The 17420-nt window shown below is 43.3% G+C and overlaps 1 protein-coding gene across 4 annotated transcripts in view; it reads right to left on the bottom strand.

The window, feature by feature from the left end:
• Positions 1-17420, bottom strand: part of EIF5B (eukaryotic translation initiation factor 5B) — a 138706-nt gene that overhangs the window by 17213 nt on the left and 104073 nt on the right. For all 4 annotated transcript variants that reach the window (XM_085899780.1, XM_085899779.1, XM_085899778.1 and 1 more), the window contains 4 exons: positions 10485-10595; positions 8328-8395; positions 4186-4327; positions 262-393 (listed from right to left, as the gene is read on the bottom strand). In XM_085899780.1, the coding sequence (XP_085755906.1) occupies positions 262-393; positions 4186-4327; positions 8328-8395; positions 10485-10595 (453 nt within the window). The remainder of the gene's footprint in view (positions 1-261; positions 394-4185; positions 4328-8327; positions 8396-10484; positions 10596-17420) is intronic.

Below are 17420 nucleotides of genomic sequence, written 5' to 3' on the forward strand. Positions count from 1 at the left end.
GAGAGAAATAGGAGATGTAATAAATTTGGGGGCTGGGGGAGGTGGGGGAAGAGGTTAAGTATGTTCTCAAGGTGGGAGAAAAGACAAAAAGAGGTTGAAATAACAAAGACAAGAAAAAGGAGGGGAAAATCTAGGACAGGGACGGGTTGGGGTGAGGGTGGGAGGAGAGGTGAAGGAATTAGTACTACCATTTAGGCATCCTTAACATGTGAACCACACGTTAAGTTAAAATGTGAGTGCAGTTCAAGCATTTCAACCCACCTGCTCAGCAAATTGTGCAATGACAGCATTAACGCGTGAATCAAATTCATCCTTCGTGTTTTTCTTTTGTTTCTTGATGGTGAACACTACATCAGAATCCGATCCACGCTTCCAGTCGTACAATCGATCAATCTGACAACGGATACCATAATTAATACGGCGGAGAATACACAAAAAAAGGGAGAGGGGGAGCTTAAACTGTTTTCTTTACAATATTCAGGTTCATTGTAGATTAAGCTGAAATTGACAGCGTTAGGTAGCAGGGTAATAGTTGGGCACAGCTAGCAAGGGGGTGGGGGAGAAAACACTGAAATCAGCAAGTAAGAGGGTTGGACTAGGAAGGGTTGATGGAGCCAATAAGGATCATGAGTCAGGATGGGGGATGACATAAGGTGGTGGGTGGGACACTGCCTGAATGAAGCCCTGAGGAAAGTAAAATGAACATCTTCTGGAAGATAGTTCCAGAGATGGGAGAAGGGAGGAAATAAAGAGTTGAGGTGTGCAGTCAGCCCGGATTTTGGAAGTTTAACCAGAAGTGGGTTATTGGAAGAATGAATGCATCATGGGGTTGTTGAGGAGGATCCGAGGGCAGAGAGACTCGAGGGAGCAATATTGGAGAGGAGATGGGAGAAAATGGAGAGATCACCAACCTGCCTGAGATGTCAAAGCAAGAGTCCTCGTACTCCGGCATCATCGTGTGAGGCTCTAATAATGTTGAGAGTTTGAGATTCCACAGAATCCAGTGAGAGAGACAGAGACAGAGACAGAGACATGCCAGCCCACAATGGAGAGCAGCACTCCATTGAGCTACAGACAAAGGCATTATCGACTGTGTAGCTCTGAATTTCCATGGAAAAACTTGGATCTACAGAGGTTGCAAAGTCTGCGGCTGGCTTTCGAGGAAATCTTTGCAACACGATTGGCCCAGGAGACGTCACGGCTAATGGTGAGGTGTAGAGGTTCAAGAGACCGAACCTCTTTCAGTGGCTGACCGTGAAAACAGACACTTGAGTTTGTTTGACGATATACCCGGAGTGACAGGGTGAGACAGTGATATTTTTCAGGATTGAAGTTCATGGTCTATTTATCAGACTATAATCATTCCCAGATCAGCGAAGAGGGACAAAGCTGCATTCTGTTTAGCAGCGAGATGGGGGTACTCTACGACACAATGTGGAGTCGTCTGCAAAAAAGAAACAGATAGTTTTCCAGAGCATCAGATAGATCATTTATACAGATGAGGAACAAGAATGAGCCCAACCTGCCCTCAATTCTCTTATTTTTCCAAGACTCCCTCCATTTTATCCTTTTGAACAACTCCGTTGTTGGTGTTTCCCTTTGCTGTTCCTTTTGTTCTGTTGCATTCTGATATGTTGAGTGTTCCAGGTCTTCCACAAGCCTCGACTTTGTACGTACAAAAATAAAATAAAATCCACTGCCGTGGGAAACTCCAGCTTCCATTTGGAAAGAGGAAGATTGGACTCCATTGACAACATGTTGACAGCATGAATGGAAGAAGTCAGAAATCTAGGAATGAAGGCAGCCTTTTATGACATCGGCAGAATGTGTGACAAGCAAAGCAGGATGCCAAACCCTGTGAAATGCCCGAGATATGTTCAAGGAGATGGTCCTGAGCTCTTGATTGAGATTTAGGGTGTCCAACTATTACTGAGAGAGGAGCACAGCATGCATACTCAGAGTTAAGTGACCGAGACGGAATCCAAACTAATGGTTGGAGATGAAGCTTTTTGACAACAAGAAAGAGCTGACATCAGCAACAAAGATGAATTCCATGCCTTTGCTTGTAATTGGAAGTAAGATCACTGATCTGTTATGTATAAGGTCTGTTTTTGCACCCCTCTCGTAGATGGGAGTGATATTTACTGACTTCCAGGCCGATAAGAGGCGGTCAAATATGGACACATTAAATAGGGCACACAAAGGGGAAGCAAGAATGGTAAAGCAGGAATGAGGACATGTACACTAATGCCACCTGTGCCCATCACCGAAGCAGGGTCAAGGCCGGAAGGAACTTTCTCTACCTCCTCAGGTGAAGAGGACACAGAGTCCAGTGTACAGAGGGTACAAGGGGCTAAGATGGGGACAGAGCTGGATGGGATGGATTCACGAGATTTGGAGGTAAAGACAGAGTTTAGACATTCTGCTTTATCTCTGGCTGAGTATGCTGTTCTGCCATTTAAGGTGAGAGACATGGTGGAGGGGGAGCATACGCCAGAGACAGAGTTGACAAGGTACCAACAAGACTTGGATAAAGAAGACTGGCCGGAGAGTTCGACCTTGAGGTTTGCGATGCTGTATTAAGTCTTCTGGCTTGCCTCAGGACGGACACACACTTGTTGTGAGCCTTATCGAATGAATGAAAGTTACCCTCAGGCGAGTTAGCTTTCCAAGCTGAGAAAGCTAGCTGCTCGACAACAACCACCTCCCTGCAGGATTAAGTGTACCAGGGTCAGGATGCTGGTTTGGAAATTTGCAGATAGGGATGAGATAAGCTGTTGCACGAGAGAAAGTAATCTTTTTGAAAGTACCATATTCCCAAGTAGAATCAATATCAGGTGCTGTAGAAATGGTTGCTCAATCCATTTTGTGAGAGGGCAGATTGAAATCCCTGCCAGTTGGCCTGTGTGAACAGCTGTATTCTGTGCCATTGAGGTTGCTCCCTTACAAGAGCCAAAAAAGATGTGGGCCTTGACAAGAAAGTGGTCAGATGGGACAAAAAGGGGTAGAAGAGGAACAAGTGAGATCGAATGGATAGTTAGTCATTACTCAGTCCAGGAGGGAGGACATACCAGGAGGAGAAATCCAGGTTGGGAAGTTTACAGATTTGGTCAAATGCATAGTTTTTTGTCCAAGTCCCAAGCAAGTCTCAGGTCATTATGGTCAAGTCTCAAGTCAAATCCTAAGTTATTTTATTGAAGTTTAAATAAAGTCACTTGATTTTTAGCTCAACTGGAACGTAGTGACGAGGAGCTTATGGGATGGCGCGTTGTCCGTCCGTCCGTCCGTCCATCCACAAATACTTGCAACTTCTTCTCTGAAACTACACATACGATTTCGATGAAACTTTACCCCAACATTCATCACTGTGCATGTACCAAAGTTTGTTCATGGCAAGAAAAAGAAAAAGAAAAAAGAAAAAGAAAAATCGGGCCCTAAGGGAGTCCACAGAGGTTGTCCTCCAAAATATGTATTTGCTTTCTTCTCAGAAACTACACATGCAATTTCGATGAAACTTTACCACTATCTTTATGACCCGTGATGTACCAAAGTTTGTTCATAGCATTAAAAAAAAAAAAAAAAAATCCATAGGTATTCACTTTCTTCTCCATTACATATTTTGTGGGTCATCCACGCCTAGCAGTGATTCTCTGCTTATCTTACCCAGTCGCTACCAGGTGAGCGCCCAGGGGAATTGCCCGTGTTTTATTATTCATGTATGTACTACAAAATATATTATGCATGCTTATGAGAGCACCTTCGTAGACCCAAAAGGGCCACAGACTCTTTTTTTTTTATTTTTTTTTTCTTCAGGATTTACTCACACCATTTCATCAAGTTCAGGTGTGAAGTTTCAACTTCATCGATCTTTCAGAAGCTTTGTTAAAACAGCGTCAAAATATGCTGTTTTGATGCACTGGTGGATCTGCTTCTGAACGAGTAGGTGTAAGCTGGTGTATCGTGTGGTACGGCGCTGTCACCCAGACTTTTAAAACTTTTTTTTAAACTTAAAACTTAAACTAAAACGCCATTTTTTGGGGAAAACTGTAGTCACAAGTAATAAACACTAAAGCTGAAGTAAGTTTGTCTTCCCCAAGTCCAAGTCCTAAGAAAACAAAAGAAAAACGTTGCACCCGACACAACACTTTTAATACAACGTACATGACAGCAGCAACTACTTTGTACCTTGTTCAAGGCAATAATGAAGGGACATTTCTTGCTCTTGAGGAGGTTGATGGATTCGATAGTCTGTGGCTCCAAGCCGTGCATGATGTCCACTACAAGAATCGCCATGTCACACAAGGAGCTGCCACGGTTTCTCAGATTGCTGCAGTGGCAAGGATGCACAGACTACTCAAAGGATGGAACATTGACAGACTGAAATATCTTAACTCATGCAAACATAACTCGGAACAATTAACAAATATGTTCAGTACATTCATTGGACTCGGTGTACATCTGAAGTGCTGCTATTAATGCTACTTTCGCTGAGGATCATGGAAGAGATAAACAACAGAGGAATTGTATTATTATCGACAAATGGGGCAGTGACAAGAAAACATACATCAGCCATGCAGACACAGATGAAAGAATAAATGAATGAATGATTGATTGCATGTACAGAAGATTGCAGGTAGTTGTGGGGGCAGATTGATGGAGTAGGACAGGTTTAAAGTTCTTCCGAGTATTATCGTTCTTGAAAAATATTCTGTCCTCACTTGAAGGCCACTGATATATTATTATCAAACAGACGTTACCATCACAGACAATTTGTAGTCTTCACTAATAACTGCCTTCACTACACCAAGAAACAACTCTCCATGATGTTGTCATGATGAGAGGTCCTGTATTTTGCTGTGACATTTATCTTTGATCGATCGGAATAGATGATGATGTAATAAATGTTGTTCGGGAATGAGATTTGAGTACGTGCAAATTATTACCGCACACAGGTAAAGCGAAGAGTGGGGTTAAGGCAATTGGTTTACGTCTGTCTGTCCTTCTGTCTACAAAGGTCAGCTTGTGCTCGAGGAACAACTTGATTTCAATTGAATGTTCGATTCTGAACATGAATCGGAACATGAACCTGTAGTTTAGCAGTACTTTGTCTCCGAATTCATCCTGATCGCAAATGTGCAGAGCAGCGAGATAAAACTTTTACTCTGTCTGCCTGGCAGGCAAACAAAAGTGAAAATCACTCTGAACAGAAACTTACTGTTTTAAGGACGTCACAAAGGACACAAACAACAGAGATGAAGAACTCATTTAACGTGTCAGATAGGGTGGTGCATAAGACGCAGTGACATCAACAGTGGTAAACTTCGGAAATCAATGTTTTTTTTTTTCTGTCGCCATTTTAACACTTTCAAAAACCTTACGTTTAGCAGTACTTTAAAAATATTACAGCATTTTACGCCATCACGACCAATGAAATTTGCCACTCGTAGACCCCACCCATATCGTTGTTTCTCAAGACAGCGCGGGGTAAGGTGTTCTATCAACTATTTACATAGCTACTGTTTTGTTTATGGAATCATTGAATATTTGTGATGTTAGTGAAGTAAAGCGTAGGGAAATGTGAACGATGTCAATGATCAAAGGAAAAACGGACAAGAGCATGGTAATATGCCTGGAGCAAGCCTGCCAAGCTTGCACTCTGGAGGCAAGAGCATAAATACTTGCAACACAGGATGTTACAGTGCACAAGGGAGATGATGGATATGTACAGACAGAAAAAAACAAACAAACAAAAAAAACACACGCGCGCGCACGCGCACGCACGCGCACGCACGCACGCACACCTCTGTACTGTTATTTTTGCCCTGTTGCATCCTGATCCATTCAGTGTTCTCGCTCTAACACGAGCCTTGATTGTATACAAAAAAAAGGGGGGGGAAGACGTTTTTTGTTTAATTCGGTCACAATCTGAAAAAGTAGGTCAAGGACATAAATCAAATATCAGGTGAACAATTCATTGCAGGTACGCTATTATGATGCAAGAACATCTTGGAAGGCCAAACTGTCTGAGGTTCCGCATTGGCAAAAAAAAACTCGTTTTTTTTCAGACTACCATTTGACCTTGACTTTTAACCTGAAGGGGTATGATGTAAAATAAGCATAAATGCGGCTTACTCTAGGCAATCTAGAGAGGCCAATTTTGTTCTGGTCGGACAAACCTAACTCAAGTTACGGTGAAAAATGTTAAAATGTCTAAAATTGGGTCATGACCAAAAAATTGTTTATTTTTTGGATCCACTGTCGATGCTCGTATGAGAGCTAACGCATAGAATGCACAACAAGGGAAGCAGGAGACAAGAGGGGTGGGAGAGGGAATGAAAAAACAGTGTGGAACAGAGACATGAGGAGATCTGTCGTAGGGAGAGGGATGGGGCGGTGTACACAGGGTAAACAAGATGTACATTACAGGGACTTTCAGGTCCTTACACGACGGGGACTTTCAGGAAGGAAAGCAGGCAATTTGAAGGAGGTGCGTTTTGGGTGGATTAGTGGGGGTAGAAAATATCATGGTTTTTGATGGGGGAAGATAAGAGATGGTGCTGAACAGCTGTTTTAAAGACCTGGAGGGAAGAGTTGGATTGAAGAGAGTGTGGGAGTTTGTTCCAAAGGCGGGAAAAGAGAGGAATGAACGAATGAAGATGAGCAGCGATTCGCGATTTTGGTAGTTTTACCAGAAGGGGGATGCTGGCGGACCTTGAGCGCCCTGTGGAAAGATGGGGGGGTATCAGAGTGGGGGGCAGGCTGGCCGGAGAGGAGACGGTAGAAGTTAGAAAGACCACCGACCTGCCTGCGGTGAGAGTGACAGACCCATGATCCCAAATGCCTTGGTTTCCACAGCGTGAAGCCGAGAAAGGTGAGAGATGCGTGCATCAGCTCAGAGTAGAGAGCAGTATTCCATCAGGCTGTGGATGAAAGCCGTTTATGTGGTCAGAAGTTCAGGGGTGCCAAGAAAGGACTTTGCACGACGGAAGATGCCCAGTCGGCGACTGGCTTTGGAGGCCAGGTTGGAAATGTAGCTTTCCGAGGAAAGATCATGGCAGATAGTAAGACCAAAAAAAGCTTGAATGAAAGGACTTCTTCAAGAGGATTGTTGAGAAAGTAGATTGGGGGAGGGGGGGGCTTCCAGACGGTCCTTTCGGAGACACATGGTGAGAGTGTGAGATGTGTCGGGATTTAAAGACATGTTCCATGTGTTGGACCAGTTTGTGACTGTATCTGATCTGCAGTGAGCGAAGAAGCTGCAGCTTGCCGATCTGAGGGATGAGGGATGGTACGGCACACGGTGGAGTCATCAGCAAAGAGATAAAGAGGATTTTCTAGCGTCAGAGAGATCATTGATGAAAACCAGAAAAGGAATAAAACAGGGCCCAGAACGCTGCCTTGAGGAACTCGAGCTTGGATAGGAAGATGGGATAAGAGAACTCCATTAAGGGGCACACATTGGCTGCGACAAGAGAGGAAGTCTGCGAGCCACGAGTGGAGATGTCCTTGGGTACCATTGGAAGAGAGTTTGGTGAGCAGGGCAGGGTGCCAGACGGTATCGAAAGCATGCGAAGTGTTGAGGGAGATGGCTCTGATTTCATGTTTGGTATTGAGGACCTCCATCCATTGTTGAGAGAGCAGAAGCAGCATATCCAGGGTAGAGTGACCTGGTCTGAAACCAAATTGATGATCGGAAATCAAGCCATTGGAGAAGAGGAATGATTTATTGTCTGAAGCGATGATGGATTCCATAACCTTGCTGATGATTGGGAGAAGGCTGATTGGTCTGTCATTGCAGGGATCTGTTTTTGAACCTTTGTTATGCAGAGCGGTATGTTTGCTGATTTCCAAGGAGATGGCAGATGACCTTGAGCAAATGAGAGGGTGAATAGCACAGAGAGAAGGTGAGCAAGAGCAGCAGAGCAGCAGAGCAGGTTTTTCGGACAAGTGGGCTGATGCCGTCTGGACCGGTTGCAGAATCTGAGTCGAAAAATTAGCTCAAAGTCAAAAAAATTGTGTAAACCCTGCAACCTTTATATTCCAATTATCGATTCATTTCACTCCGAAGATCCCAGCTGGATCCGAGAAAAATTCTCAATGAATGTCTGGGTGGTTGAAAAGTGATGCCGAGATGATTTAGCCAAACCGAAAGGTTAAATATGAATCAAAGCACAAACATTCAAATGAGCACTAACGCTTGGAAACAAGGCGGCAATGTTCTGGATGAAGCAAAGGGCTGATACAAGATTCTACAATTTAATTGTTTAGATTTTGTGTTTTCTCTGAAAATAAAGTTCATGTTTGGAGAAGCAACAATCGCAACGTACCTGAATGATTCGTGCCCAGGTGTGTCGATAATCAACATCCCAGGAAGCTTTATCTTGTCTCTGTCAAACTGGATGAGATGAAACCATGCAAATACGAGTTGGTAACGGCACCCCAAACATCGCCACAAAAACTATTTGCAAATGGTAACACCACCACCCCTTCCCACGATTTTCTTTCCCATCAATTTATGTAAAAAAAATTTTTTTTAATAAAATCTTTGTTTCAACATCCAGTCACTATTGATGATGCAAAAGTGATCGTAAATAATTATGTGAAATTGTCTGTTTCAGAACTGTGCTGGTTGTAAAATAAATGCACTGTACTCGTCGAAGAGTGCGTAGTACTCGCATAAGATAAGTTTTGTCATACTGCAAAAATCTACTTGTTTTACATGTCATGTGATGAAACAACTTTCATAAGAAATTCATTAAAAAAACAAAAACATTTCCACTCATTCTGATCTCATTGCTGAAGTCATCAAGATGCCCCAAACTATTTATTTCCTCATCTCCCCTCTTATTCTTCCTTCACTTTCTCTCCGCCTCGCCAAATCCTTCAAAGGACAGATTTTATGATGTTTGATCTTCCCACACTCATTCCCAAATGGCTTTCTCCACTCCCCTTTTTATGCTCAACTCCTGGAGAGCTAAAAAAAAAAAAATCATGGCCCTTCTCCCATCATCTTCCGACAGCATTGTCTTTCTCCATGCACTAAATCACCCTTACACACATCCAATTCATGCCCTGCCCCCTCTAGTTTTATTACTCACCCTACATCCTCCCATTTTACACATCACTCTGCCACCTCCCAGCTTCCCCCCTAGCTTTTCCTCCTCTCAGCTCCTCCTCACACACCCTGACTCTCTCAAATTCCCCATTCCAACCCACCACTTCAAGGTACCCCTCACCCAGCCCCTCTCAGATTCCCCCTCATCCCACTCCCACCTTGCCCCGCAAGTCCCACCTTCACCCCACCCACTCCCACCTTCACCCTCTTCCCACCCCTGGCAACACAGTATCCCACTGTGTGGAACTCCACTCCAATCTGATAGATCTCTCAATCCAGGAAGCTGCTGACATACTGGACATTAACTGCTGAACAGAATATCTCCGATTCCCTCCCTTTCTCTATCGTCTCCTCCGGTTCGACAGGCCTGAGAATCCCGGTGGCAGAGTTGCAGTTTCCATCGAGAACTCCAATTCTCATGGTCCATGTACTGTGCTTACATCTCCAAACCCCCAGGAGTACCATTGGCTGTGCCTTCACCTCCACTCCCACGTCTTGTTGAAACAGAAACCTGACGCAAAATGGAATGGTAGTGAGCATTAACAATTGAGTTTGGTTGTGAAAACATTGGCAATTCTTCAAGAGTACAAGGTGAGAAACCCAATCAATGAACATCAACGTCGAAGAAGGCATCGACCGCTGCTCACAATGTTGTTGCTTCTTCAGTTGGAGAAACTCTGAAAGGTGTACAACAAAACGACACTGACGCAACGTAAAACTACAACTTAGTGTCAAGAGAAAACAGGTGATAAAGGCAGAATGCGACAACTGCCCACAATTACTCTGCTCAGGCTTATCTGAAGGGTAAACTGAGTAAATGAGTACACTGCTGTTTAGTACTTACAGTTCACCAAGTAAGGTATAATTCAACATCAAGCACTCACCAGGATAGAATGGTAATTCTGACAAATGCAACATAATATTTGAAAAATAAAGTTGAGCCAAGTGCAATAACACTTTCATGCAATTGAAGCGAGACAGAGCAAAGCCTCATGTTTATGCCCAGTCTCGTAAAACGATTTTCACAAAAAAAAAATTGATAAACAAACACATATGTAACATTGCATATACTAAATGTTTCCTAAGCGTTGGCATTTATAGATCTACAAAACTCTTATGTTTCAAGATATCAAGTACATCCTTTAAATGATCAGAGATTGCAATAATAAGTGCACTACGTTGGGTTATTTGTATATGAACAAAATGGTATCTAAAACTCAATCCGAGATTCAGATTTCAACATGGGCCAAAAACCAACAACCCAGCCAAAATGTCAGCTACCAACCACCGCCTCCACCTCCACCACCACGAGAACAGATAAAGGATGCACAGTGCAATGCAATGCAAGAAAACCACATCTGAGACGTACATCTTTCACCATCCTTGTTTGTTCCTTTATGGCATCCAGCGGCACATTGGTGGCTCCAATTTGTTGTGTGATTCCTCCAGCTTCTCCATCCTGTACATTTGTGTGACGCAACTGAAGAACAACAACAAAAAACACAACATGAAAACAATTAAAACGAGAGTTCATACAAGTATAAGTTCATATAAGCAAACATCACTGCCCTGCATAAAAAAGGTGCAAAAACAGATCCCTCCAACTACAGACCAATCAGCCTTCTGCCAATCATCAGCAAGGTTATGGAATCCATCATCACTTCAGACATTAAATCCTTCCTCTTCTCCAATAGCTTGATTTCCAGTCATCAATTTGGTTTCAGACCAGGTTACTCTACCCTGGATATGCTGCTTCTACTCTCCCAACAATGGATGGAGGTCCTCAATGCCGGACATGAAATCAGAGCCGTATCCCGAGACATATCACGTGCTTTTGACACGGTCTGGCACCCTGCCCTGCTCACCAAACTCCCTTCCAATGGTATCCAAGGCCATCTCCACTCATGGCTCGCAGACTTCCTCTCCTGTCGCAGTCAACGTGTGGCCCTAAATGGAGTTCTTTCATCTCCTCTTCCTGTCAAGGCTGGAGTTCCTCAAAGCAGCGTTCTGGGCCCTGTTCTTTTTCTGGTTTTCATCAATGATCTCTCCGACTCTCTGGAAAATCCTCTTTATCTCTTTGCTGATGACTCCACCCTCTGCCGTACCATCTGTCATCCCTCAGACCGGCAAGCAGCAGCTTCTTCGCTCACTGAAGATCTGGATAAAATCACAAACTGGTCCAACACGTGGAGCATGTCTGTCAATCCTGACAAATCTCACACTTTCAATGCGTCTCTCCGAAAGGACCGTTTAGAACCCCCCCACCCACCCATCCATCCATCCATCCACTTTCTCAACAATCCTCTGGAAGAAGTCCTTTCTTTCAAGCTTCTGGGTCTCACTATTTGTCATGACCTTTCCTGGGAAAGCCACATTTCCAACCTGACCTCCAAAGCCAGTCACCGACTGGAAATCCTCCATCGTGCAAAGTCCTTCCTCAGCACACCTGGTGGAATCCAAGGCATTTCGGATCATTGGTATCTCCCGCAATGAGGCTGAGTCTTTGGGTCTCGCACTCTCTCACTCTCTCACCACAGGATGGTAGGTGGTCTTTCCTCTCTTCTACAGTCTCCTCTCCAGCCTCGCCACCACTGCTCTCTGCGATTTGTCCCCACCACATTTCCGCAGGACGCTCAGGGTTCAACAACAACCCCTTTCTGGTAAAACTACCAAAATCACGAATCGCTGCTCACCTTCACTCTTTCATTCCTCTTTTTTCCCACCTTTGGAATAAACTTCCTCAATCTATTCAATCCCATTCTTCCCTCCAGGCCTTCAAAACAGTTGTTCACCACGAATGGTGAACTTTTCTTCCCCCGTTAATCCACTCAAGCCCACCTCCTTCAAAAATTCCCTGCTTTCTTTCCTGAAAGTCCCTGTAATGTCCATGTTGTGTTTCCCCATGTTCCCCACCCCATCCCTCTCCCTTCCAAAGATCTAATGTCTCTTCCCCACTGTTTTGTCCTTCCCACTCCCACCCCTCTTCTCATGCCCCCCCCACCCTCCCTTGCTGTGCGCTGTGTGCTGGCTCTCATACGAGCCTCGAAAGGGTATACAAAAAAAAAAAAAGTCACCTTACCCTGAGCAGTGTTCAAGTACACAATTCAATTGAAATAAAATAGACTTTAAAGGGTGAAGAAAAAAAAAATAAATCCAGAAGCTTACCGCTGTAGATGCCGTTTTGTACACGACTTTATTTAACAAGTTACATTAGTTCTTCGTTCCTGTTGTTTGTGTCTTTTATGAAGTCCTTAAAATTATTAAGTTTCCTGTTTGGAATGATTTTCAATTTTGTTTGACTGCCAAGCAGGCAAAAAAGTACAATTTTTTATTTTTATCTCGCTCCTCTCTGCACGTGCACAATCACGACAAATTCAGAGCCAAAGTACGGTAAACTACTGGTTCGTTTTCCGATTCGTGTTATAAATATAACATTCAATTTGAATGAAGTTGTTCCTCGATAATAAACTGATGTTTGCAGACACACAGACAGACCGACAGACAGAAGTGAACAAATTGTTTAACCCTGCCTTTTACTTGGTGGGTGCAGGGTAATAATCTTCAAGTGTTCAGTATGCAGTAAAAGATTACTGAGCAGGGCATCAGATAGCCAAAAATCAAAGTAAATCTGAAATGTCCAGAAAAATCAAGTTAACCCGAACCTTTTACAAACAGGTAACTCACTAACATATCTTACCTTGCTCCCTCCCACTCTCTCCTCTTTTCTTGTTAATTAATTACCTTGCTTTTTTTGTCCAGCTGTGGCCCAATGCACCACCATCGGCATGTTGACTTTTTTGCCCTCTGTCACCTCTACTCTTTCAAGAGCTGAGAGCTTGTATTAAAACAAATTAAAAAGGGTGAGAGGGTTGAGAGAGCAGAGCCAGTAAAATAAAGCGGCTATGACCTGTTTGCCATTTGAGAGCAACAGACAAGTCTTGCGCTTCGGCTTCATCCAAAGAGATGCCAATAATGTTGAGAGCTTTAGAATCTTACACAACCCAGGAGAGAGATGCGATTCTGGAGCACTAGCCTGAAGAAGCGAGCAGTACTTTGTTGAGCCACACACAGAGATCAAGGGAATCTGTGAGTGGGATGGGGGTACCGTGCGACACAATGTGAAGGCGTCTGCAAAAAAGGAAGAAAGGGTTTCGAGAGCATCGAAGAGGTCACAGATGTAATGAATGAACGACAACCCAAGACATTTCCTTAGGACACTTCAGCCTTGACTGGGGCTGGAGAAAAGGTTCCATATGAGAGCAATGTTTAGACTGCGTGTGTGTGTGTGTGTGGGGGGGGGGGAGACGGTGAGAAATGCAGCTGATAAAGGCAGCAAGCTTGGGAAAAGCAAGATGGTAAACTGTATATAATGCCTGATAGAAGACCAAGGATAATGTCCTGACCTTTAATTTGAGATTTAGGTCCGACTATTGCTGGGATGAGCAGGAACATATCCCAGAGTCAAGTGATCGGAATGGAATCCAAACAGTCAGTCAGAGATAAGGTTGTTTGAAAAATGGAAAGATCTGATATCAGTAGCGATGATGCTGTTTATAACAGCAATTATGAGCAAAAATGCTTTGCAATTAAATTATACAAAGCATGACTTTGCATTAAATTGAAAGTAAGCTTACTGCTTTAGAGTTTTAGTGATCCCTTTTTGAACCCTTCTCGTGGAAGGCTGTGCTTTGTCGACTTCATGCAGACGGGAGAAGGCCAAAGGATAATGACAGACTGAAGAGCACAGAGGAGAAGCAAGAGCAGTGGAGTATGATTTGAGAATATGAGAACTGAGGTCATCGAGGCTTTTCCCCAAAGCAGGGTCAAGACTGGACAGACCTTTCTCGGTGACGCCACAAAGTCCAGTGTAGGCCCAGTGGGTACAAGTTGAGACATTTTGCTTCATCTCAAATTGAGCCGGCGGCGATGCCGTTTGAGGTGAGGGGCTGAATGGAGGGGGAGCAGAGCATCCGACAGAGATGGACTTGACAAATCACCACCATGACCGAAGAAGGAGACCGGTTGAAGAGTCCGGCCTTGGGATTTGAAAGATTATGTTTTCTGACCGGCCAAAAGATGGATAGCCACTTGTTCTGATTATTATGGATAGCCAGAGATATGGACTTTGGACAACAACGTGGTCAAAGCAGCCAAGAGGGGGAGAGGAGGAACAGGAGAGGTTCGATGCTCATCAATAATTATCGTTTATTATCCAATGAAAGGTCACGGTTGCATCTTGACATCTTGTTTCACACGAGTACGACAACTGACTAACAGCTTGTGGCTCTGAAGGCCTGAATAATCTTTGTCACAAATAATACGTTGTCATATAATCCTGAAAATCAGTGACATACATCATGAAGATCACATCAACATGATTCTACAGGTGTGAATGCTTTAAGGGTGGGGCGGGTACACTTCAGTGTTTAATTTGTAAGATTTTGTTTTCTTAACAGGAGCAAGGCTGATGGAAGAGCGTAAATTAGAACGAAGTGAGACAATCATTAATGGAATAAAGGAACAGCAAAAGAGGAAAGGGAGGCCAAAAAGTAAAATGGTTTGCTTCGGAAAGGTTAATGGGGGCAATAAAGATCATGGGACAAAATTGGGAATGAGAAGAGATGGTGGTGAAATGCTTGCTTGAAGCCCTGGAGCGAAGAGGGAGCCAGAACAGCCTGTGGAAGATGGTTCCATAGACGGCAGAAGTGAGCAATAAAGGAGTTGACGTGTGGAGGTGTATTTTTTCACTGGAACATGGCAATCTGGGATTTTAGATTCCTCGAGGCTGCAAATTTTAATAATCATGATACAGTAAAAACTTCAATTTCATGAACTGACTGAAGACAGAGTTCATCAAGTGTAAACTTTTTCTTTTTGTTTAAAGAACATCTGAAAATGACATGGGGTCGTGTTTTCAACGATGAAAAAAGGGAAAGTGTGTTTCACAGATTATTTACTTTCGGTGGATTTTTGGTTCAGCAGAATGTTAATGGTTGTATCCTGACTGTTTGATGTGCAATGAAATGCTAATGATTTACCTCTGCCACCGAAGGTGAAGGAGGTTATGTTTTCACCCCTCTCAATTGGGTGGTCGCAAGACTATCCTTCGTCTCAGGTTTTCCGTCTGTTTGTATGTCTGTCTGTTTGTATGTAATGGACAGCTCTGGAGGCCAGAGGAGTCAACCGATTTTGATGAAACTTGACAAGTAGGTTCATACCAGGATCTAGTTGTATGCTTTTGAGCACAGTTGCTATGGACGCCACCGTAGCCAAGCAACGGGACTTTTAAATTTTTGAAAAAATCCGAAAAATTCTTTTTTTCGAAAATCAAAAATCTGCTTCTGCACTTTTATGCGCACTATAATCAACCTCTTTGTCAAAACATTTCAGCCCGATCCGTCAAAAACTGTATGACTAGTATGCAATTATATAGCGACTACCCATGTCGCCTACCATGTGCAGTGTGCAGGATATCTGTCTGTGTGCAAGATATCTCAAAAAGTTGTGAACGGATCCGGATGAGATTTGGTGAGCAGGTTGGGTGTGCGACAAGGAAGAATTGATTCAATTTTGAAGATCCGAAAATTATTTAATTTTTAAAGTGATTCTTCACCATTGAGAGATAGGGCCAAATATGGTATATATTATATAGCATGATATTTCAAAAATGTATTGGGCCAGATATGTTCTCATGGATCCGACATTATGTGGCAGAGTTATGCGCTCTAACGAGTGCCCTTCTAGTATGTATGTATGACTGTGCAATATTTGTTAAGGTGAGATGTTTACACTACAAGTGATGTAGAGGAAAAGAGTTACGAGTTATAATGTTGCAGGTATATTTAAGCTGGCTGAAAATTTGGGGAATTTGTTATTACTTCCTGATATCTAACTCTTTTGTGCTAACAAGCAATTTCTTGCAACTTCTGGTGACACAACAATCTCATTATTATGAGTAGTTTATAGGGAGAGGAACTTTAATGAGAGAGATAGAGAGACAGGGAGATAGATAGAGATAGAAATAGAGGAGAATCTTCAGCCAAGTATTGCTTTCGTATGTACAAGGCCATGTTGGAGTTTTTCAAGTGTCGCTTGTGCTTTATCTTTAAAATAAACATTGGTTTGGACTATACCCACTTGCTGGTTGAACATCATTTGATTCAATAACCATTTGGTTTTGGGATGGCATGATAGGTATCTTTTTTGTTTTTAGATGTTTCATTGAAGCAGCAGCTTATGCCAAGAAACATGTGTATGAGTAAAATCTACACAGGCCTTTTTGCTGTCGTCATCATCATCATCATGTTGCGGCCATGGCTAAGACTGTTTTGCTGTTGTCGACGACTTCATGTTATTTCTCCATTGGGGGGAAATGGTTCATTTGCTCATCCCCCGCATAGCAGAAGATGGGGTTTTACACACAGACACAGACACAGACACAGACACAGACAGACACAGACACAGACACAGACACAGACAGACACAGACAGACACAGACAGACACACACACACACACGATTGTGTGTGTGTGTTCCTGTTGGTTTCCTCTGCTGGGTAGTGCATTTCACAGCAAAACACTCAACCATGAACACAAAGGAGCTGTCAAAAGACCTCTGGGATAAAGTTGTGGAAAGGCACAGATCAGGGTATGGGTATAAAACTATTTCAAAGGCCTTGAATATCCTTTGGAGCACAGTCAAGACAATCATAAAGAAGTGGAAGGAGTATAGTACCACCAAGACCCTGCCGAGATCAGTCCGTCGCACCAAACTGGATGATCAAGCAAGGAGGAGACTGATCAGAGAGGCCACCAAAAGGCCAATGCTGTTAGGGTTAGGGTTTGTTAGGGTTAGGGTTTTGTTTTGAATCTTTGAAAGAGCTACATGACTTTATGGCAAAGACTGGTCACTCTGTGCATGTGACAACAATATTCCAAGCACTCCACACGTCTGGCCTGTATGGTAGGGTGGCAAAAAGGAAGCCATTACTCAAAAAAAATCCCACCTTGAGTCCCATTTGAGGTTTCAAAAACACTCGGGAGATTCTGAAGTCATGTGGCAAAATTTTTTGTGGTCTGACGAAACCAATTTGGAACTTTTTCGCCGAAATGCAAAACATTACGTTTCGCACAAACCCAACACAGCACATCATCCAAAGAACACCATCCCTACTATGAAACATGGTGGTGGCAGCATCATGTGATGGGGATGTTTCTCATCAGCAGGGACTGGGATACTCGTCAGGATAGAAGTGAAAATGGATTGAGCAAGACAGAAAAATCCTCGAGGACAACCTGCTGCCCTCT

Source organism: Eptatretus burgeri, chromosome 10, assembly GCF_056783735.1.
Source record: "Eptatretus burgeri isolate ZD-2024b chromosome 10, Ebu_testis_v1, whole genome shotgun sequence".
Classification (NCBI taxonomy): domain Eukaryota; kingdom Metazoa; phylum Chordata; class Myxini; order Myxiniformes; family Myxinidae; genus Eptatretus; species Eptatretus burgeri.